At 36.8% G+C, this 16,371-nt stretch overlaps 1 protein-coding gene across 2 annotated transcripts; it reads right to left on the reverse strand.

Annotated features, from left to right (window-relative positions):
- Window positions 1-659: 659 nt before the first annotated feature.
- Window positions 660-14,043, reverse strand: ABHD10 (abhydrolase domain containing 10, depalmitoylase). Of its 2 annotated transcripts, XM_054577314.1 has the most exons (6): window positions 13,895-14,043; window positions 11,677-11,793; window positions 11,273-11,456; window positions 5,864-5,975; window positions 5,131-5,268; window positions 660-1,828 (listed from the first exon to the last, which is right to left on the reverse strand). In XM_054577314.1, exons 1-6 carry the CDS (start codon window positions 14,034-14,036, stop codon window positions 1,484-1,486), a joined length of 1,038 nt encoding a protein of 345 aa, XP_054433289.1. In that variant the 5' UTR covers window positions 14,037-14,043; the 3' UTR covers window positions 660-1,483. The 2 variants fall into 2 exon arrangements, with proteins under 2 accessions (XP_054433289.1, XP_054433290.1); XM_054577315.1 differs by lacking the exon at window positions 11,677-11,793.
- Window positions 14,044-16,371: the final 2,328 nt, after the last annotated feature.

Raw genomic sequence — 16,371 nt, forward strand, 5'->3', positions numbered from 1 at the left:
CACACTCTTTGTGCAATTTATGCAGGGAGCCACTTTTATCAGTAGTGGGAACCTTCCTAAAATTCAAGTTCCCAGATGCCAGCCACGGGCCAATCTTGTAAGCAGGTCTCGGAGGATAAGTTGTCAGGCTCTGTTAACTCTTTGGCACAAAAGTTTTATCCCAACGTTATTTCTCAATGTTATCAACTTAAGTGTTACTTTCACAGACATAACCCAAGCAAGCTAAAGTCCAACCAAACTTAAAAGCTAAAAACCACCAATTCAGTAATGCCAAAACTGACTACTGCATAGGTATTTTAAAAAGAAAAACTTTTATATTCATATTTTATATTTTCTTACTATATTTGCACTTCTGAAAGTCCTCTAATTTTGTTGGCAATCTTTTGGCTACTTAAACTTATGGCACATACTAATAAAAACGAAATGTTTCTGTAGGTAAGCATATGATATATAAAGCTTAATCCCCGCTTTAGAATATGAAACTACCTCATTGTTTAAGATGAAATGACCCCATTCAAATACACATAAGCCAAAAGTTAGAATATAACCCCTTTATAGTACTGTTGTTTTGAGCCTTTAAAAAAGATAACTTTAATTTTAAGCTCAAGTATAACAAGCCAAATATATAAAGTACTATCTTTATTTTTCGAACTTTATTATGCTTCACATTTCCTTCATCATTTCAGGTTTATTTTCCTATATTTTGTGAACTGCATTTTAAAGATAGAATTTTACAGATCTCCACGTACAATGATACCAAAATACAAAAATTTTAAGCTTTATTAATAATTCTAAAGAGAGACCACAATTAAAAGCTGGCACAGTTAACAAAAGCACTAGAAGTTAAACATCTCTTGAATAAAAAATAGGAAATATATTAATGAAAAAAGGAATCGGGGACAGAAGGAAGAAGATATTCTAATTCTCCAGCAGCTGGTACAGTCAGCCCTCTGTGTCTGCAGGTTCCATATTCCTGGATTCCACTAACCACAGGTCAAAAAATACTAAAAAAAATTAAAAAAATAAAAAAAGAAGACTCCAGAAAGTTGATCCTTAAACAATATTGCAAAACAACTATTTACATAGCATTTGCATTGTATTAGGTATAATCTATAATCTAGAATTGATTTAAAGTATACAGGAGTATGTGTGTAGATTAAATGCAAATACTATGCCTATAAAGGAATATGTGGGTAGGCTATATGCAAATACTATGCCTATAAGACTTGAGCATATTTGAATTCTGGTATCCAAGAGCTGGGGGTGTCCTGGAACCAATCCCTGGAAGACACAGAAGGACAACTGTACTTTCTTCACCATTTGTATCACTTAAGTGCAAAGACATCATTAAATAAAACTTCATGTGATATTTACAAAACAGTGGCAAGAGGAAAAAATCCTCCAAAGTATCAGGGTCTTCCATTTGTTATCCCTCTCCCAATCTCTGGATCCATTAGTTTATATACCAACTAACAATGTGATTCTAGTTAACTACAGTTGAAAGCTTGTCAATTAAGTCATCGATAGTGTAAACAAGAAGTTGAATGTCCGCTTTTTCCTTCATGCGGTGATCACTATGCTTTCGAAGGATGACGTCTACATCTGTGCTGACTACGCGGTCAGCAACCTGAATGGATGTATGCCAAGGTACAATGTCGTCCTTCATGCCGTGGAGCAATCTTATAGGGCAGTTCACAGGGATAGGGCTATGTAACAGGCAGTGGTGTTCAGCTTCTTTAATGCAACTATACTGAATGCGGTAAGCCCCGTCCTCACTGTATTTTGATGGCATGCTCCAGACGCCTTTCATCTCTATTTCCTTTTTCACCTATTGGGAAAAATTAGGAAAATAAAAGTATTTATTACGCATTAACCCATGCAATAGTATTACACAATCTAAGAATTTAAACAGTAAAATAAATACCACATAATATACATATATATTTAGACATTTTAATGTATTTCTTAATTCCAAAAAGATTTGATTCAGTGAAATTGAATGGTTGAAATCACCTGATTTCAGTGAGAAAGCTGTATATCTGAAAGCTCTACTTGTAAATATCTGTCTCAAATGATTTGAAATTAATGAAATTTTAAAAAGTATAAAATGTATGAATCTATATTTAAAGCAAAAATGATACTCAGATATCTTCAAAGTACTCAGGATTACTCCTGAATTTGTAATTTCAGTAATTAGAACTTAATTTCACTGGTTATTTGATAAAGTGTAAATTAGGCTAACTATTGAGACACAATAACAGTTGCATTTTAAGTATGCTTGCCCAAGTAGCTATTATCTGCAATGAATTGAATGAGTATTGTTCATTTGGAGAACAAACTTTACAAAATGTTACATATCCTGAATCCTCAAAAAAGGGGGGGGGGGTGCTTCAGAAATAGCAAAGACAGGATTAACCAGAGAAAATGTACAATATGCATAAATTCTTCTCCAACAAGAAACTGATCAAGGTAATGTGGTTGAGAAGCTTGGATTCCAAACTGTACAGCCATCTGACACCCCCTGGTGTCCAAAGGAGACAATGATTAGAGTGAGTTAAGAGGTATGTTAAAAGAGTTCCTACACAATGAGAAGCGCTGGTCTTAACATCCCATTTCTGCTTCCTGGACACTGTTAGGGCTGGCTGTTTGGGCGGAAAAGACAGTGGTCCTAATGTCCCTGCAATTCCCTTACGCATGCTTTGAAGTTAACAAGGCACTGTGTGTTTCTCTTAACAACTGTTTCCTGGTCTGATTTAGGATTAGCAGAGATAGGCTCTGATTTTCAGAATGTAAGTCTTCTCAGTCACTCAGGGGGTATCTACTATATCCCCTCTTTGAGTGATGTGACCACACACACAAATAAAAACATACATCCACAGATCTTGTCATTTGCCAATTGCCAAAAGAAAAAGAAAATACCTGTTAAATCAACTCCTTTCCAATCTGCCATATTCTTGAAATAATTTCTTACCATGAGAAGCACTACATTAAGTAAGTTTAGAGCAGGGGTCCCCAGCCTCCCAGCTGAGGACCTGTAACTGGCCTGTTAGGAACCAGGCCGCACAGCAGGAGGTGAGTTAGAATGTAAATGAGCTTGAATCAACCCCTTCCCCATCCCACTCCCTAGAAAAACTGTCTTCCAGGAAACTGGTCCCTGCTACCAAAAAGGATGGAGACCGCTGAGTTAAGAGGATGGAGTCAAGAGGTCCAAGGTTTATACATAGGAAGATGCAATGGTAGAAAAATTTAGTAGCATCAGGGTATTGAGCAATTATGTATAAGAAACAACCAAGAAAGTGACAAAAAATAGGAGGTAAGTGCAAGGGAAATTAGCCTTACAATTTCAGCCCTGATAGGAAATCACAGAGAACCTGACTGTGCGGAAAATGAATGCCATTTCTTAAGGAGCTGGGAAGAACAATATAAGCTAAGGATAAACATAGGGCAAATAATATGTGGCATTGGGTTCAAAGCAGAACTTGAGACAAAAGATAATGACATTCCATAACTCAACGCTACTTTTCTTCTTGTTTTTCTCCTCCTGCTCCTTCACTCTCTGGAGCAGTGGTTCTCAAACCTCACCTGAGGGACTTGTTAGAACAGCTTCTTGGGCCACACTGCCAGTTTGATTCAGTAGATCTTGGGTGAAGCTCAAGAATATGCTTTTTGATTTTTACTGAATTAAATCCAATGTGGTGATATTCATTAATACATTATATAAGTTTCAAGTATACAATTCTGTAATATGTCACCTGTATATCTGCACTATATGCTCACCACTCAAAGTCTAGCCTCCTTCCGTCACCATATATTTGCCCCTCTTTACCCTCTTCACCCACCCTCCTCCTTTTCTTCTGGTAACATACTGTTGTCTGTGTCTATGAGTTTGTTAACTTTGTTGCTTTCTGTTTTATATCCCACATATGAGTGATATCATATGGTTGGTACCCCTATGTTCACTGTTTACTGCAGCATTATTCACAGTAGCCAAGACATGGAAACAACCTAAGTGTCCTTCGATGGATGACTGGATAAAGATGTGGTGTATATATGCAATGGAATACTACTCGACCATAAGAAAAGATAAAATGTTGTTCTTTGCAACAATATGAATTTTCAGAGTATGATGCTAAGTGAAATATTAGTAAGTCAAATGAAAAAGGGAAAAAGGACAAGAACCATAAAAACATGCCTTTCTAACATGTTGTCAGATGATGCTGTTGCTGGCCTAGGGACCCTATTTTTTGAGCCCCTGCTATAGGCTGTTTTCCTTTCCTTAATGTTCTCGGCTGCAGGCCTGCCAGGATCTTAGTCCCACTGTTAAGATTTAGATCCCTAAAAAAAAAAGACGCCCAAGGAAAACTCAAGTGATTGCAATAAATAAATAACATACACAAAAATAAACAACTATTACTCACTACTTTTTTATCCTTGCAGGCAACTGATGAGCTTCAACATATATCCAATAATAAAGTAAAATAAACTAATTACCTTCCCAGTTATTTCAGAAACTTCACCTCTACCGTAATTTGTTGAAGAACATGCTAATAGTAAAAAGCACTTTTTTTAAAGGTGAGAATTTGGAGTAAAAAAAGAATGTCAACTAAGTGTCTAAGCCAGAAATAGCAAATCTCAGCTCCCATGTGCTGATTCTGATGGACTAACAGTATGCACTTGGAGAACTCTACCAAGAGAGTCTGAGGCTAAGAACAGTTTCATAATTGATGAATCAAGTTTAATATGGTCATGAGAATAGGTACTATTTCCCGAATGCCATAAAATAAGAAGAGGTATAAGAAGAGATCATGATGTATGATCCAAATAACTAAATGTGATTAATAAAGCAAATGTTGCTCAAAAAATAAAAAAAAGAAAAAGGAATTTAGAGTGTTATTTTATTAATATGGCTCAAATATGTGACAGAATGAATTGAAGGGACTGAAGAAAAAGCAACCTTAAACAAGAGACCAAATAGTAAAGAAAGCAAAGAAATGTTATATAAAAAAGCAGCTAAGACAAAAGATGGGCCAATGTAAGTCAAAGGAAAGATGACACATGAACAAATATTCAGAGACAGAGGAAGCAGGAGAATGCTAGGAGGTATATAACCTGAGGTTGCCTGTGACTTACCTCAACAGGAAGCTGATTAAATTTTGTCACCAGGCCATCTACAGCTGCAGCTACACCAATAAGAGCCACAACCTTTTGTGGCCGTGCAATTGCAGCATGAAGCATAAGCCATCCACCAAGGCTAGATCCAACTAGTATCTAAAAATAAAAATATGTATAGTTTTTAAAAAAGATTTTATTTATTTTTAGACAGAAGGGAAGGGAGGGAGAAAAAGAGGGAGAGAAACATCAATGTGTGGCTGCCACTCATGCGTACCCTACTGGGGACCTGGCCCAAAACCCAGGCATGTGCCCTGACTGGGAATTGAACTGGAGACCTTTTGGTTCACAGCCCTGCACTCAGTCCACTGAGCCACACCAGGCAGGGCCTGTATAGTTTTAAAGAGGAATTTCTTTTTCTTTTCTGTAAGTGGAGTAATTTCATAGAATGTATATACTTTTTTTCTTTTATACCCTTTGGCTCCCAGACTTTTAATATTTGGCACAAAGTAGAATGAAAATTATGATTACTTCTTACTAAAGTACTCAGTCTATAATAAAGAACTATAAAGTTAAAATTCGATTTGTGAAATAAGTAAAATGATACATTTTATGAGGTGAAAATGACAAAATTTTAAATAAAATATCAAAATTGATTGTTAAACACTTAAATAACTTTTCATATCTAAAGGAACAGTTAAAATATCATGAGGTTATCATCAACAATTACATCATATTTAACAAAAATAGTCACCTGTGGTCCTACAGCTAAGTCATCAATTATAGAAAGAACATCTTTTCTCCATCTTCCCACTGTACATTCTTCTAAGTTACCATCTGAATTCCCAACTCCTGAGTAATCAAACCTGAAAAAAGGGAAAATACAAATCTGTATCTAGTTATCTATCTATGTATTTGCTTCTCTGATTTTTTTAAGGAATACAGCACATTCATCATTACTACAATGCCTGAAATATATTAAAACAATATATATTTCAGCAAATCCTATTGGCTAAACCATCAAATACCGCTGAGAGCCACTCACTCTCTGATCTCCTCCACTGCAGGCAGCCTGATCCACATCACTCTCCTCTCTGGACAGGACTAAGATTCCCTCTTTTCAATTTTTACCCTCATAGTTTACTCCCCACATTGTAGTCAGTGATCCTTCTAAAACAAAAATCATGCCTTGCACAAACCACCCAAAGGCTTTCTATAATCTTTAAATAAAATCTAAAGTCCTTGCCACAGGCTGGCCCCTGACACTACCTCTCTGACCTCAACCGTCACTGCTCTCTCCCTCCCAACTGTATCCTCACTTTCCTTCTTGAGCTAACGGAAAACACCACCCGTGTTCCTGTCGCAGAAGTTTTACATCAGCTTTTTCTCTCCACATGGAATAACCTACCTCCAGATACCCACACAGATAGCTCCCTCACTTGATTCAGGCCTTGGGCTCAATTGTTCCATCCTCAGGGAAGTCTTCTCTGATCATTCAATCTAAAATTGTGCTGCTTTCATAATTCTCTACTTCCTTACCCTGTTTCATTTTCTTCACAGAAAATATTGCTATTGGCATTATGTATGACATCTGATTATTCATTTGTGATCTGTCTCTCACACTAGAATGGAAGTCCCGTATGAGCAAAGGCTGTTTTGTCCACTACTGCTTTCCCAGTGCCTAGATCAGTACCTTGCACCTGGTAAATGCTTAGTACATATTTACTGAATTAGTGGATGGGAAAGAGGAGACCAGAATCAAACTCATCATCACTGGCCCACCCACTTAGTTTGCTTCTCCTTCCAACTTCCTAGCTCTCCAGGTTCAAAGTCCGCCTGATTTGTGAACTTCACCTCTCCACAAGGTATCAATTCAATTAAAGGGTAAGTATCAGTACCACTCCTATAGATTACCATAAACCCTAGTCGTACTGAATTACTCCCAAATCCTCGATGCGCCCATTCATAACTTTGAGCCTTCTGTGATGTCCCACTGCCTAGAACACCTTGCTCCCACCCAAACTCCTAGTCGTATCACCTCCTTTGAGAAACTTTCCTTGACGTGTATGCAATTTATGCCTGTTTAGTACCAGTCACTTTCTTTTGCATGTATTCAATTAACACTTTTCATATTGTGTGTTATGATCAAGTTTTGAGTATCTGTCTCTCTCTGACTAGCATGTCAGTTCTTCACGGGCAGGCTGTTTTATTTGAGTTTGTTTTTCCAGGGTATAGCGTCCTGCCTGCCCTGTACCATTCTCACTCACTCTCATTTTTTCCCCCTCACATTCATTCTTTTCCTTGTAATTTGGTAAACTAGTACCTTGGTGCAGGTCTCTGTCATCTTAAAACCAGCCTATCACAGTAGCCTCCTAACTGTGCCTCTATGTCTCTATTTTCTCTTCAAATGGACCCACTTTGTAACTGTCAGGTTTTTTCCTAAAAGATTATATTGATATGGCATTAACTTCAATGGCTCCCTCTGACACACAACATAAAAATTTAGTACTTTAGCTGTTTTTAGACGATTATAGTTTGGTCACCTCAGAATGACCTTTATCATTTCATCAAAGGGAACTACTACTTTAGGCAAATTGATCAACTTGCTGTTCCTAAAATAGGCTCCAGGTCTTCTGTCTCCACTTCATGCCTCATACTATTTCCTTCACCTGAAATATCTTCTCCCATCACCCTCATTACTAACATTCTCTCTCAGAGCTTAGTACAAATGCATTTTATTTTGCTGGAAAGGCTTGCCAAATTGGAAAAAAAAAAATCTCTACAAAACTTCTACAGAATTCATTTTTATCAGTCACATTAAATTATTACATCCTGCTTTATAAGATAGTTTGTGTGCATATATGTCTCATCATTCCTAAAACTGCAAGATCTTCAATGAAAAAAACGTATTTGTCCTTGCATTCTCCATAGTGGTTAGGTATATAAACTTCACACATCAAGTATTAACAATACATTCTAAATGAATAGGAATGAAAGGTAAAAGTTAAAAGGATGACTTTATTCAAATTGAAAGTTTTCATGTTTTTCATAAAATCTGAAGAAAACTAATAAAATCCTAGTATGTTTAATATACACATAAGAGTATATAGATGATATATAATGTATACTTATTTTCTTACAGATATTTATTTATAAGTGATGGAGGAAGAAAAAGAAATTTAAAAATTTCTTTAGGTATATAGTGAAATGATTTTGGATTCTTGGGGAACAGTATAGCAAAGAAGCTGCTGAAGTCTAGATCACAATTATTATTTCCCTTCAGTCCAGGGTATGTAGGAGACAGACAAGGGAGAAGAGGAGAGAAAGACAATAACTAGTCCTCCTTCCCCCCGCACTTGATAGGCACTCAGACATTTCTCCTTGCATCTTTTACAGCTCCCTTCCAAATACATGGTAAAGATGCAGAATGTATATAAAGGCCCTTCATAAAGGAAATTACATCCATTTAGTGACACTAATAGGTTACAAGTAAAAATCCTAACCAAAAGATATAGACAATTCAAACATATTCAGCAATTTTAGGATTTAAAAAAAAAAATTTAAAGATTTTATTTATTTTTTAGAAAAAGAGGAAGGGAAGGAGAAAAAGAGGTATACAAACAACATGTGGTTGCCTCTTGCTCGCCCCCAACCCGGGACCTGACCTGCAACCCAGGCATGTACCCTGACTGGGATTCGAAACAGCGATCCTTTGGTTCGCAGGCTGGCGCTCAATCCACTGAACCACACCAGCCAGGGCAGTTTTAGGACTTTTAAACACAGTAAAAAAAGTCTATCCTAGCAGCCTCAATACTCTAGGGTATATTCCCAAATCTAGAATATTCTATTAGAATATTCTATTAGAAATAATTGATAGAATACCAGCCCTAAAATAATATGCTACTAGTCCTTAGCTCTGACTCATTTTATCATATGCATGGTGACAGGATATTAAGAAAACATTTCATACAGCCATATGTACTACTTGTATAATATACGAAACTATCTCCTCATTCAAGATGCAAATTTTACAGCCAAAAATCATTAACAAAAGCAAGCTGAGAAACTGGAATAAAAATAGAGGATAAAAATCTCTCATAACAAGCTAAATGCAATCAATAGTTAATAGTGTTTAGATTGTAGTGGAGTTTTGATAAAAGCACACACACAAAAAAAGAACCTTGATCAAATCAAAAATTTGTAGCAAAGGGCTGTATTTTATAAAGGTTTATAAAGCTATACATAGGCTATATTTTAATACTGTACCACTTAATAGTCAATATGCATTATAATTTCATCATGATTATTTAATATACCTTTAAAAGACAATGTATTTCACATGTATTCAAAGTGCAGAAAACCCACATATGTCTTATAGGAGACAGGCACTGGATATAGCTCTCACAGCCTCAATTTAAATTCAAGAACTGGTAAAAGGGTAGTTTATTGATTTAAAATCTTTTAGAGACAAAAGGAAAAATGGTGGAAATATTTCTGTTACCTTGATGCTTGTTCAGGCTCGTTCCCTTCCTAGACAGCGCTTCCTTCTTACCCCAATCCAAACTATTCTTCAGTGTTCCTTTATAAAGACTTTTTTATCCACTTCAATCCTCAATTTCCTTTCTCTCATCTGCTACAATTAAGCATACTGCTCTTTTGACACTATCACATTCTGATTAATATTTCTTCCAAGTCTGTCATCTATATTTTATCCTGTTCCCCCCCCCCCCCCAAGAAAAGATCCTTTAAGGGCATGACAATGTTTTATATCTGAGAACACCCAGTACAGAGCTAGAAAGTCTACTTGCAAAAGATACACCAGTCTTTAGAATCAAGTTAAGTCAAAACAGAATTGTAAGAGTTCTGAGCATGGAAACAAAACAATTCAGTTAATCTGATAAAAGGAATAAGACTAAATCCATATAATTGACATAATCTCTTCTAATTTCTTAAACAGATGAAGTCTGCAAGTTTTTTATTTATATTTATTATTTTATTTCTAAAAACAATTTTCTAGATCTATTGTACAAATGTTAGTGGAACTACTCTTTTTAGGCTGTTGGTGTTGGAAAAGAATTTAGAAATTACCTTAATCCAACCTCCTTTGTTTTTTATGAGGAAAATAGGCCCAATGTTTATAAACCGACTCATCCTGTCACAGTTATCACTGGACTGGATTCTGGAACCCACGCTTCCTGAATTCCAGGCCAGTGCTCCTTCTATTAAACCAGACTATCCTTGCAAATTAGGCACTGAATAAATGATTGTTATAGGCGGTTACAGGTAAACAAACCTAATAACAACATAAACACGTTATTTTACTAAAATAATTATCCACATAAAATATTATGAATTGTGGAATCAAGTTTTAGTTAACAACACATATCCCTATTTAAGCTTGTACATATTCAGATTACAGGAGTGAGGAGAAAGAGAAAACTCAGAGGAAATGTGAATTACATACTATGAGTTTTACAATACAGGAGGTCCTCGAAAGTTTTGTTCAGGGTTGTTTCATTATAACATTGATGAGATGACATAGGGATTAAATTTTTGTTTATATCAATTAGTCTATGGTAAAACTGCTTTGATTATGCATCATTTCACTTAAAGTCGCAGAACTTATTGATGACATAATGACTTACCGTACTTCTAAATACATATATTATTTTTAAATTATTTTAAAAAGTAAGGTAATAAACAGTGGTCAAATAGAAGTCCTTAAGTCCCTAATGGAAAACCTCAATATAACTACAGGAGATTGCAAGAAAGCCAACTAGTATATTCGTTTGCCATCATATTATTGTATCTAAAGATCTTAGCACCTCCTGCCAGCATTGCGAGGGTGGCACAAAGACATATAAAACAGGTCTTTTAGAGGTTGCATTTACAAGCACCCTAAACCACAATAAAGTTTACAGACCATTAAAACAAGTTAGTTTCCTTTCCTGCCAGCATTGTGAGTGTGGCACAAAGACATTTGACAAACGTCTTTTAAAGGCTGCATTTACACACACCCTAAATCACAAGAAAGCTAACAGACCAGTAAAACAAATTAGTCTATGAAAATGCTGGCATTTGCTTCAATTGGTTAGAGCATAAGTAATTCTCTGCTGCCATGCTAAATGGTAGTAATATTTTCTCTGTAATGTGTTATTCCTACCTTATATAGGCGTGACCTAGAGATTTGCAAAACTCCTCAATCGCCATTGCTTTTGTACCATTCATATTAGAAATATAGCCAGGGATGAAGATAATTCCTGGACTTTTGCCTTTTAGCCTCTTATAAGCCAGGTTTGGAAGATCTGGTCGACTAAGGAAAGAGACTGATGTCTTTTGTCTGCAAACTAAACAAAGTACACAAAATATAAACCATAGTTTGCAAATACAGCTTTTGGAAAACTATATATATATATATATTTTTTCCCCCCCTCAATCCTAACTTTCTTAACTTGTTGAACTGATGTCAAATACTATTTCCACTTAACCAAAAAAACAAAAAACAGACTTGGAGTATTAAAATCATAAGTCTGTGCATATCCTTTAAAATCATTTCAAAATCAGTACCTTCTTTGAGCAAGGTCCAATCTTGATTCTTCCAAAATACATGATGAGGTGGAAATTTCAAGGCAATAAGATAGAGAGTCATCAAAAATGTTTTCCTGTTGCTGCTATACCATCTGTCTGAAATAGTATCAATCAACATTCAGATTTACTTACACTAACTTTAGCCTTTTTGTGGAATTTTTGTCTTCTTTTTAATTCTTTTAATGTTTGAGGAGTTTCACATCCTCTACTTTCTGGTGAGGTGAGGGAGAAACAAGTTTGGTAAGTCCTTGGGGAAAAAATTTCCAAAGGGGGTGGTGCTCTGCCCCTTTTCTTATTGACTCTCTCTCCACCCACTAAAGTGTGGGTTATGGTATTAGCCAATCATGACTCTCCACGAGCTGAGGTGCATTCAATGAGCAGTTCCTTTACAAGCAACCTTGAAAAATATACCATAGTATCAATTCTGGAAAAAGATTTCTCATAGGACTTTACAATTACTTTGTTTTATTTGTCGTTTAGGGTTTCTGTGATGGGTACACAGATATTACCGTAATTTAAGTACAACAGCACAAATGGTAAACCTTACAAGGTACACCATGTCACTGTTTTTGAAGTTCTTTCCCTACTATAAAATCAATACTTGATCTTGAAAAAATGGAGAAAAGTATTTTTATAAAAACAACAAAAAAGTCAGATATAAACCCACCTCCTCCCTCCAAAGAAATCAAATTTGTGTATTTCCTTACAGTCTTTTTTCTGGACCAACAAAATCTATTATTTTATACTACATGAAAACTTCCACTTTACTGGCACTAACAAAAACTTCTCAGTCTCTTCTATGTGAGTTGATAAAGTTTCCCTTATTCTGGATTTAAGAAGTTCATTTAAAAAAAAAATAAATTTGAGACCTTAAAGCTATTTCTCTTACATTGAAGCTTGTTTCAAAGTTTCAATGTATAGTGAAATATTCCAAATTTAAAACTTACAGTGAAAAACAGGGCTAGTAGCCAGGTATATTGGTTGGCAGATTATATAAGCAAAAATGTTCATTTCCCATTTTCTGAGCTCAGCACTAAAAAATCCTCCCTATTCTCTTAATATTACTTCCCAACACAAGAATGTCTCCATGAGACAATGATAATTTATTTAACCTTTGGTAAATTGTAAGTGCACAGATTAACATTACATCTATAAATGCTCTTAGCACAATAAGGATTAGCTCAAAGTCTGGTGCGTAATCACTCAATGACTGGTTGCTAAATAAATAAGAGTGTTACAGTCTTTAATAAAATGACATAGTATACTCTGCTAGAGAAACATATAACACATCTTTTGGTTGTGTTCAATTAAATATAAGTACACCATTAAATTTTTCTTTTTAACTCAAACAGCATCTGCAACAATTCCCATTCCAAGCAATCGTGTATCTGAATGGCCAAGTTGTGGACACAACAAAACCAAAAACTAAAAAGGTATAATTTACAGGAGATCTCTCTCTCTCTCTCTCTCTCTCTCTATCTATATAGAGAGATACACATGTATTTTAAAGTATATATATGTATACATATATGTATTTTAAAGTAAGTGTGTGTGTATGACTGACTGGGGGTGGGGTGGGAATGGGGAGGAACCAAACACAAGATAAAGAAAATATTCAAGGGCTTTGATTTTTGGTTTAAATTTCAGTTTTCTTTGTCAAGTAATAATTACGGTTTTCACTGAGCAGGGGCATCGAGAAGGCAAAACTAGAAATCAGGCTTGATCTTTATACACTTTTACAAAGAAAATGTTCAAATTGTAAATCACCTCAAGTCAAAGGGGGGAAAGTCTAAGCACCTCACAAAGTCACAATTTGGAATCCTCCCCCGCCCCCCGCCACTTAAAACCTGCAGAGAGAAAGAAAGAAAAAGCAACTAATAATGGAACGCATTATATGCACATGTTAATTTTTCCTGTTTTGCGTTTAACGCCAGGAAAGCAGGTAGAGAGCAGAATCCTTAAAACTAAACAGCATATAAAACGCTAGCAAGGGCCGAGGCTGTCCAGGATACCCCGGGGCCGCCCCACGGCTCTCTTCACAGCCTTCACCAGAATTACCAAAGACGCCTAGAGCTGGGGAACTGAGAATGGTGACAAAGCATTTTTAAATAGGGCGCCAAAAACACACTGGACGAGAAATGACGAAAGCTGGGGTGTTCGAAAGAACGCGTTGTACTCCCGCCTTTCGGGCACTAACCTGGGAGCAACAGTGGCACCGTGTCGGACCTCCGTGCAAGTAACGCCCTGAGGCCACGGTGGAAGCCGAAGGAGACGGCCGTCAAGCCCCACCTCCAACACGGATCCCTGGCACCCGCAGCCACCATTGCCACTCCAGCCATCTTCCCAGAGGCCCCTGCGCCCCGCGCTAACCTATCTAGACGCGCAAGGCGTGCAGGAACCGACCCTGCGCATGCGCTGCCGGCTGGAAGCTGGGATTTGCTTAAGGGTGCCTTGCAGCACTGAGAAGTGCGCATGGGCAGAGCTGTGTCGCTCTTGTCAGTCTTCTGCCTTTGGGCTTTTGATTCCCCTCTTAAGTTTTTGCCTATTTCGGTTGTGAATGTGTGAGTACCCTCTCGGAAGACTGACTGACTCAGTGGGCAGGTAGATTGCGCAGGGATGGAACAGTGGACAGGAACTGTATCCAAGGTTGCTAGATTGGTATCCTCATCAACCGCAGGATTCCAGGCAGTGGAAGCACAGGATGCCAAATTTGCTGCATTATAAGTCACTCTCACTTTTAACCTGTACCGGAAATGCTTCCAAGACCTGACCTTAAACGTACTTGTGTAAATACCAAGAGTGGGACGAGGTAGTCATCGCTTCTTCGCTCCTTTTAAATTCGCTTTTATTCTAGCTCTTCATCTGCCTTACTACTGAGTTATTCTGACCTCTGCGTCACGTTATGCAAAAATAAATCCTAGTAGGTAAAAAATCTCAACGGAAGAATAATATCTAGAGGATTAAATACATTTAGGAGCATATGTTAGAGTCTTGGGATAGAAGGAAGATCTGGAACCCCAAATCATAAAGAATAAAAACGTTTGACTACATAGACTTAAACATTCTGAGTGCCAAAAAATACCTTTAGTCAAGTCTAGAAAAATTCATTGTGCAGGACAGCAGAACATTAATACTTCCATTTAGTCTGCTCCTATAAATGGCAAAAAATGTAATTCCAGTAAAATTGGTCAACAGCAATGAATAGGCGGTTCATATGCATAAACATGATGTTCAACGTCACTAACTGAAAAAGGTAAATTAAAGATAATACGCCATTTCTTCCCACCCATCAGATTGCCAAAATTAAAAACAGCAACTATTGGCAAGAACACTGGGAAACTGGCAATCATGTATGGTTGGTGGGAATGTAAATTGCTAAACTCTTTTGTCAACTAATTTGACTACATCCTTACAATTTAAAATATGCATCACTTTCAATGCTCTTGATTGAGTGGCCCCATTTTCTTACTATCCTACAGAAAACAACATTAACACATAGGGTGCATATTATTACTACAACACCATTTTTAGCAGCAAACAGAAGAAAAAACCGAATGGCCAATAGAAAAATGGTCAAATAAGTTGTGATACAAGGGTTCCTGAATTCCAGCTCTGACAGCGTTCAGTGCAATTCTGGAAAGTCTGAAGCATCAAGTAAGGACCTATCTAGTTTTTTGGTACTTAGAAGTTCCTGTGGCTAGTATAATACTTTGAGCAAAGCCACTTTTGCTGTCTTGGTCATAAATATTGGGTAAAGGACTGGTGTTAGAGTCAAATGCAAAGGCTAAGATGAATGAGCCTGTCTTTGGAGTCTTGAGAACCAGTCCCATGGGAACATACTGGAAGAGTTAGCTGAATAAAAACAATGGATATCTTTCTTGAGAGGTGTAAGACCAGAAAAGTAAGGACAGCTGCTTTATTTCAGGACATCCTTTAAAGTTGCTAAGGTATTTTGCTAGTTCTCCATTAGGCCTATTGTAGCTTCCGAAGGGACCAGGTCAATATGGTCATGCCCAATCCATATCACTTCATCTTTTATATTGTAACAATACATACTAATCCTCAAGGTTTTTGGATGATTGCAAATATTTTCAATCATTCTGTACCTATTCTTTATTTTTGTATGTCTTCTTGCATTTTATGTGCAGCAAAATAATAATAATAATGACTTTCCCTCAATGGGAAAAACACTGCACACAAAAAGCAGGGAAACCTGTCCTGGGCAGGTAGCTCAGTGGGTTAGAGTGTCGTCCCAATAAGCCAAAGTTTCAGGTTCGATCCTGGTCAGGGCACATACAAGAATCAACCAATGAATGCATCAATAAGTGGGACAGCAAATCAATCTATCTTTCCTTTTATTTCTCTAAAATCAACCATTAAAATTTAAAAAGCTGTGAAACCCATTGATCATTTCTTCTACCCACTTTTGTCAGTCTAATAAACCAGAAAAAAAATGTGGCTATTGTCAAATGAAGAAACTTTTAGTGACTGATGGGCTTGAAGTAGGCAAATTTGTTTTCATTGTCCTACTGTAAATGTTGCCTTCATGGTGGGTAGGGAAGAACATATTGTTGAGGGGCAGTTTTTCTCTCTCTGCTGCCTTAATTCAGGGAGACCAAGAAGGATCCCAGGGAGTAAAGCCCTAGAGCTTTACTTCACACCTGCATGACTTAT

The sequence above is a fragment of the Pteronotus mesoamericanus genome, unplaced genomic scaffold (genome assembly GCF_021234165.1).
Source record: "Pteronotus mesoamericanus isolate MK-2021 breed Mesoamerican mustached bat unplaced genomic scaffold, CSHL_Meso_final contig_42, whole genome shotgun sequence".
Classification (NCBI taxonomy): domain Eukaryota; kingdom Metazoa; phylum Chordata; class Mammalia; order Chiroptera; family Mormoopidae; genus Pteronotus; species Pteronotus mesoamericanus.

Excerpts from the sequence above, each read along its gene's own strand:
- ABHD10 (XM_054577314.1), bottom strand. The coding sequence starts at position 14,036 with ATGGCTGGAGTGGCAATGGTGGCTGCGGGTGCCAGGGATCCGTGTTGG. Across the intron at positions 5,976-11,272 it reads CTAGGTCACGCCTATATAAG|GTTTGATTACTCAGGAGTTG; the intron begins GTAGGAATAACA and ends CCCTTTTTTCAG. Across the intron at positions 5,269-5,863 it reads ACTTAGCTGTAGGACCACAG|ATACTAGTTGGATCTAGCCT; the intron begins GTGACTATTTTT and ends TTTTATTTTTAG.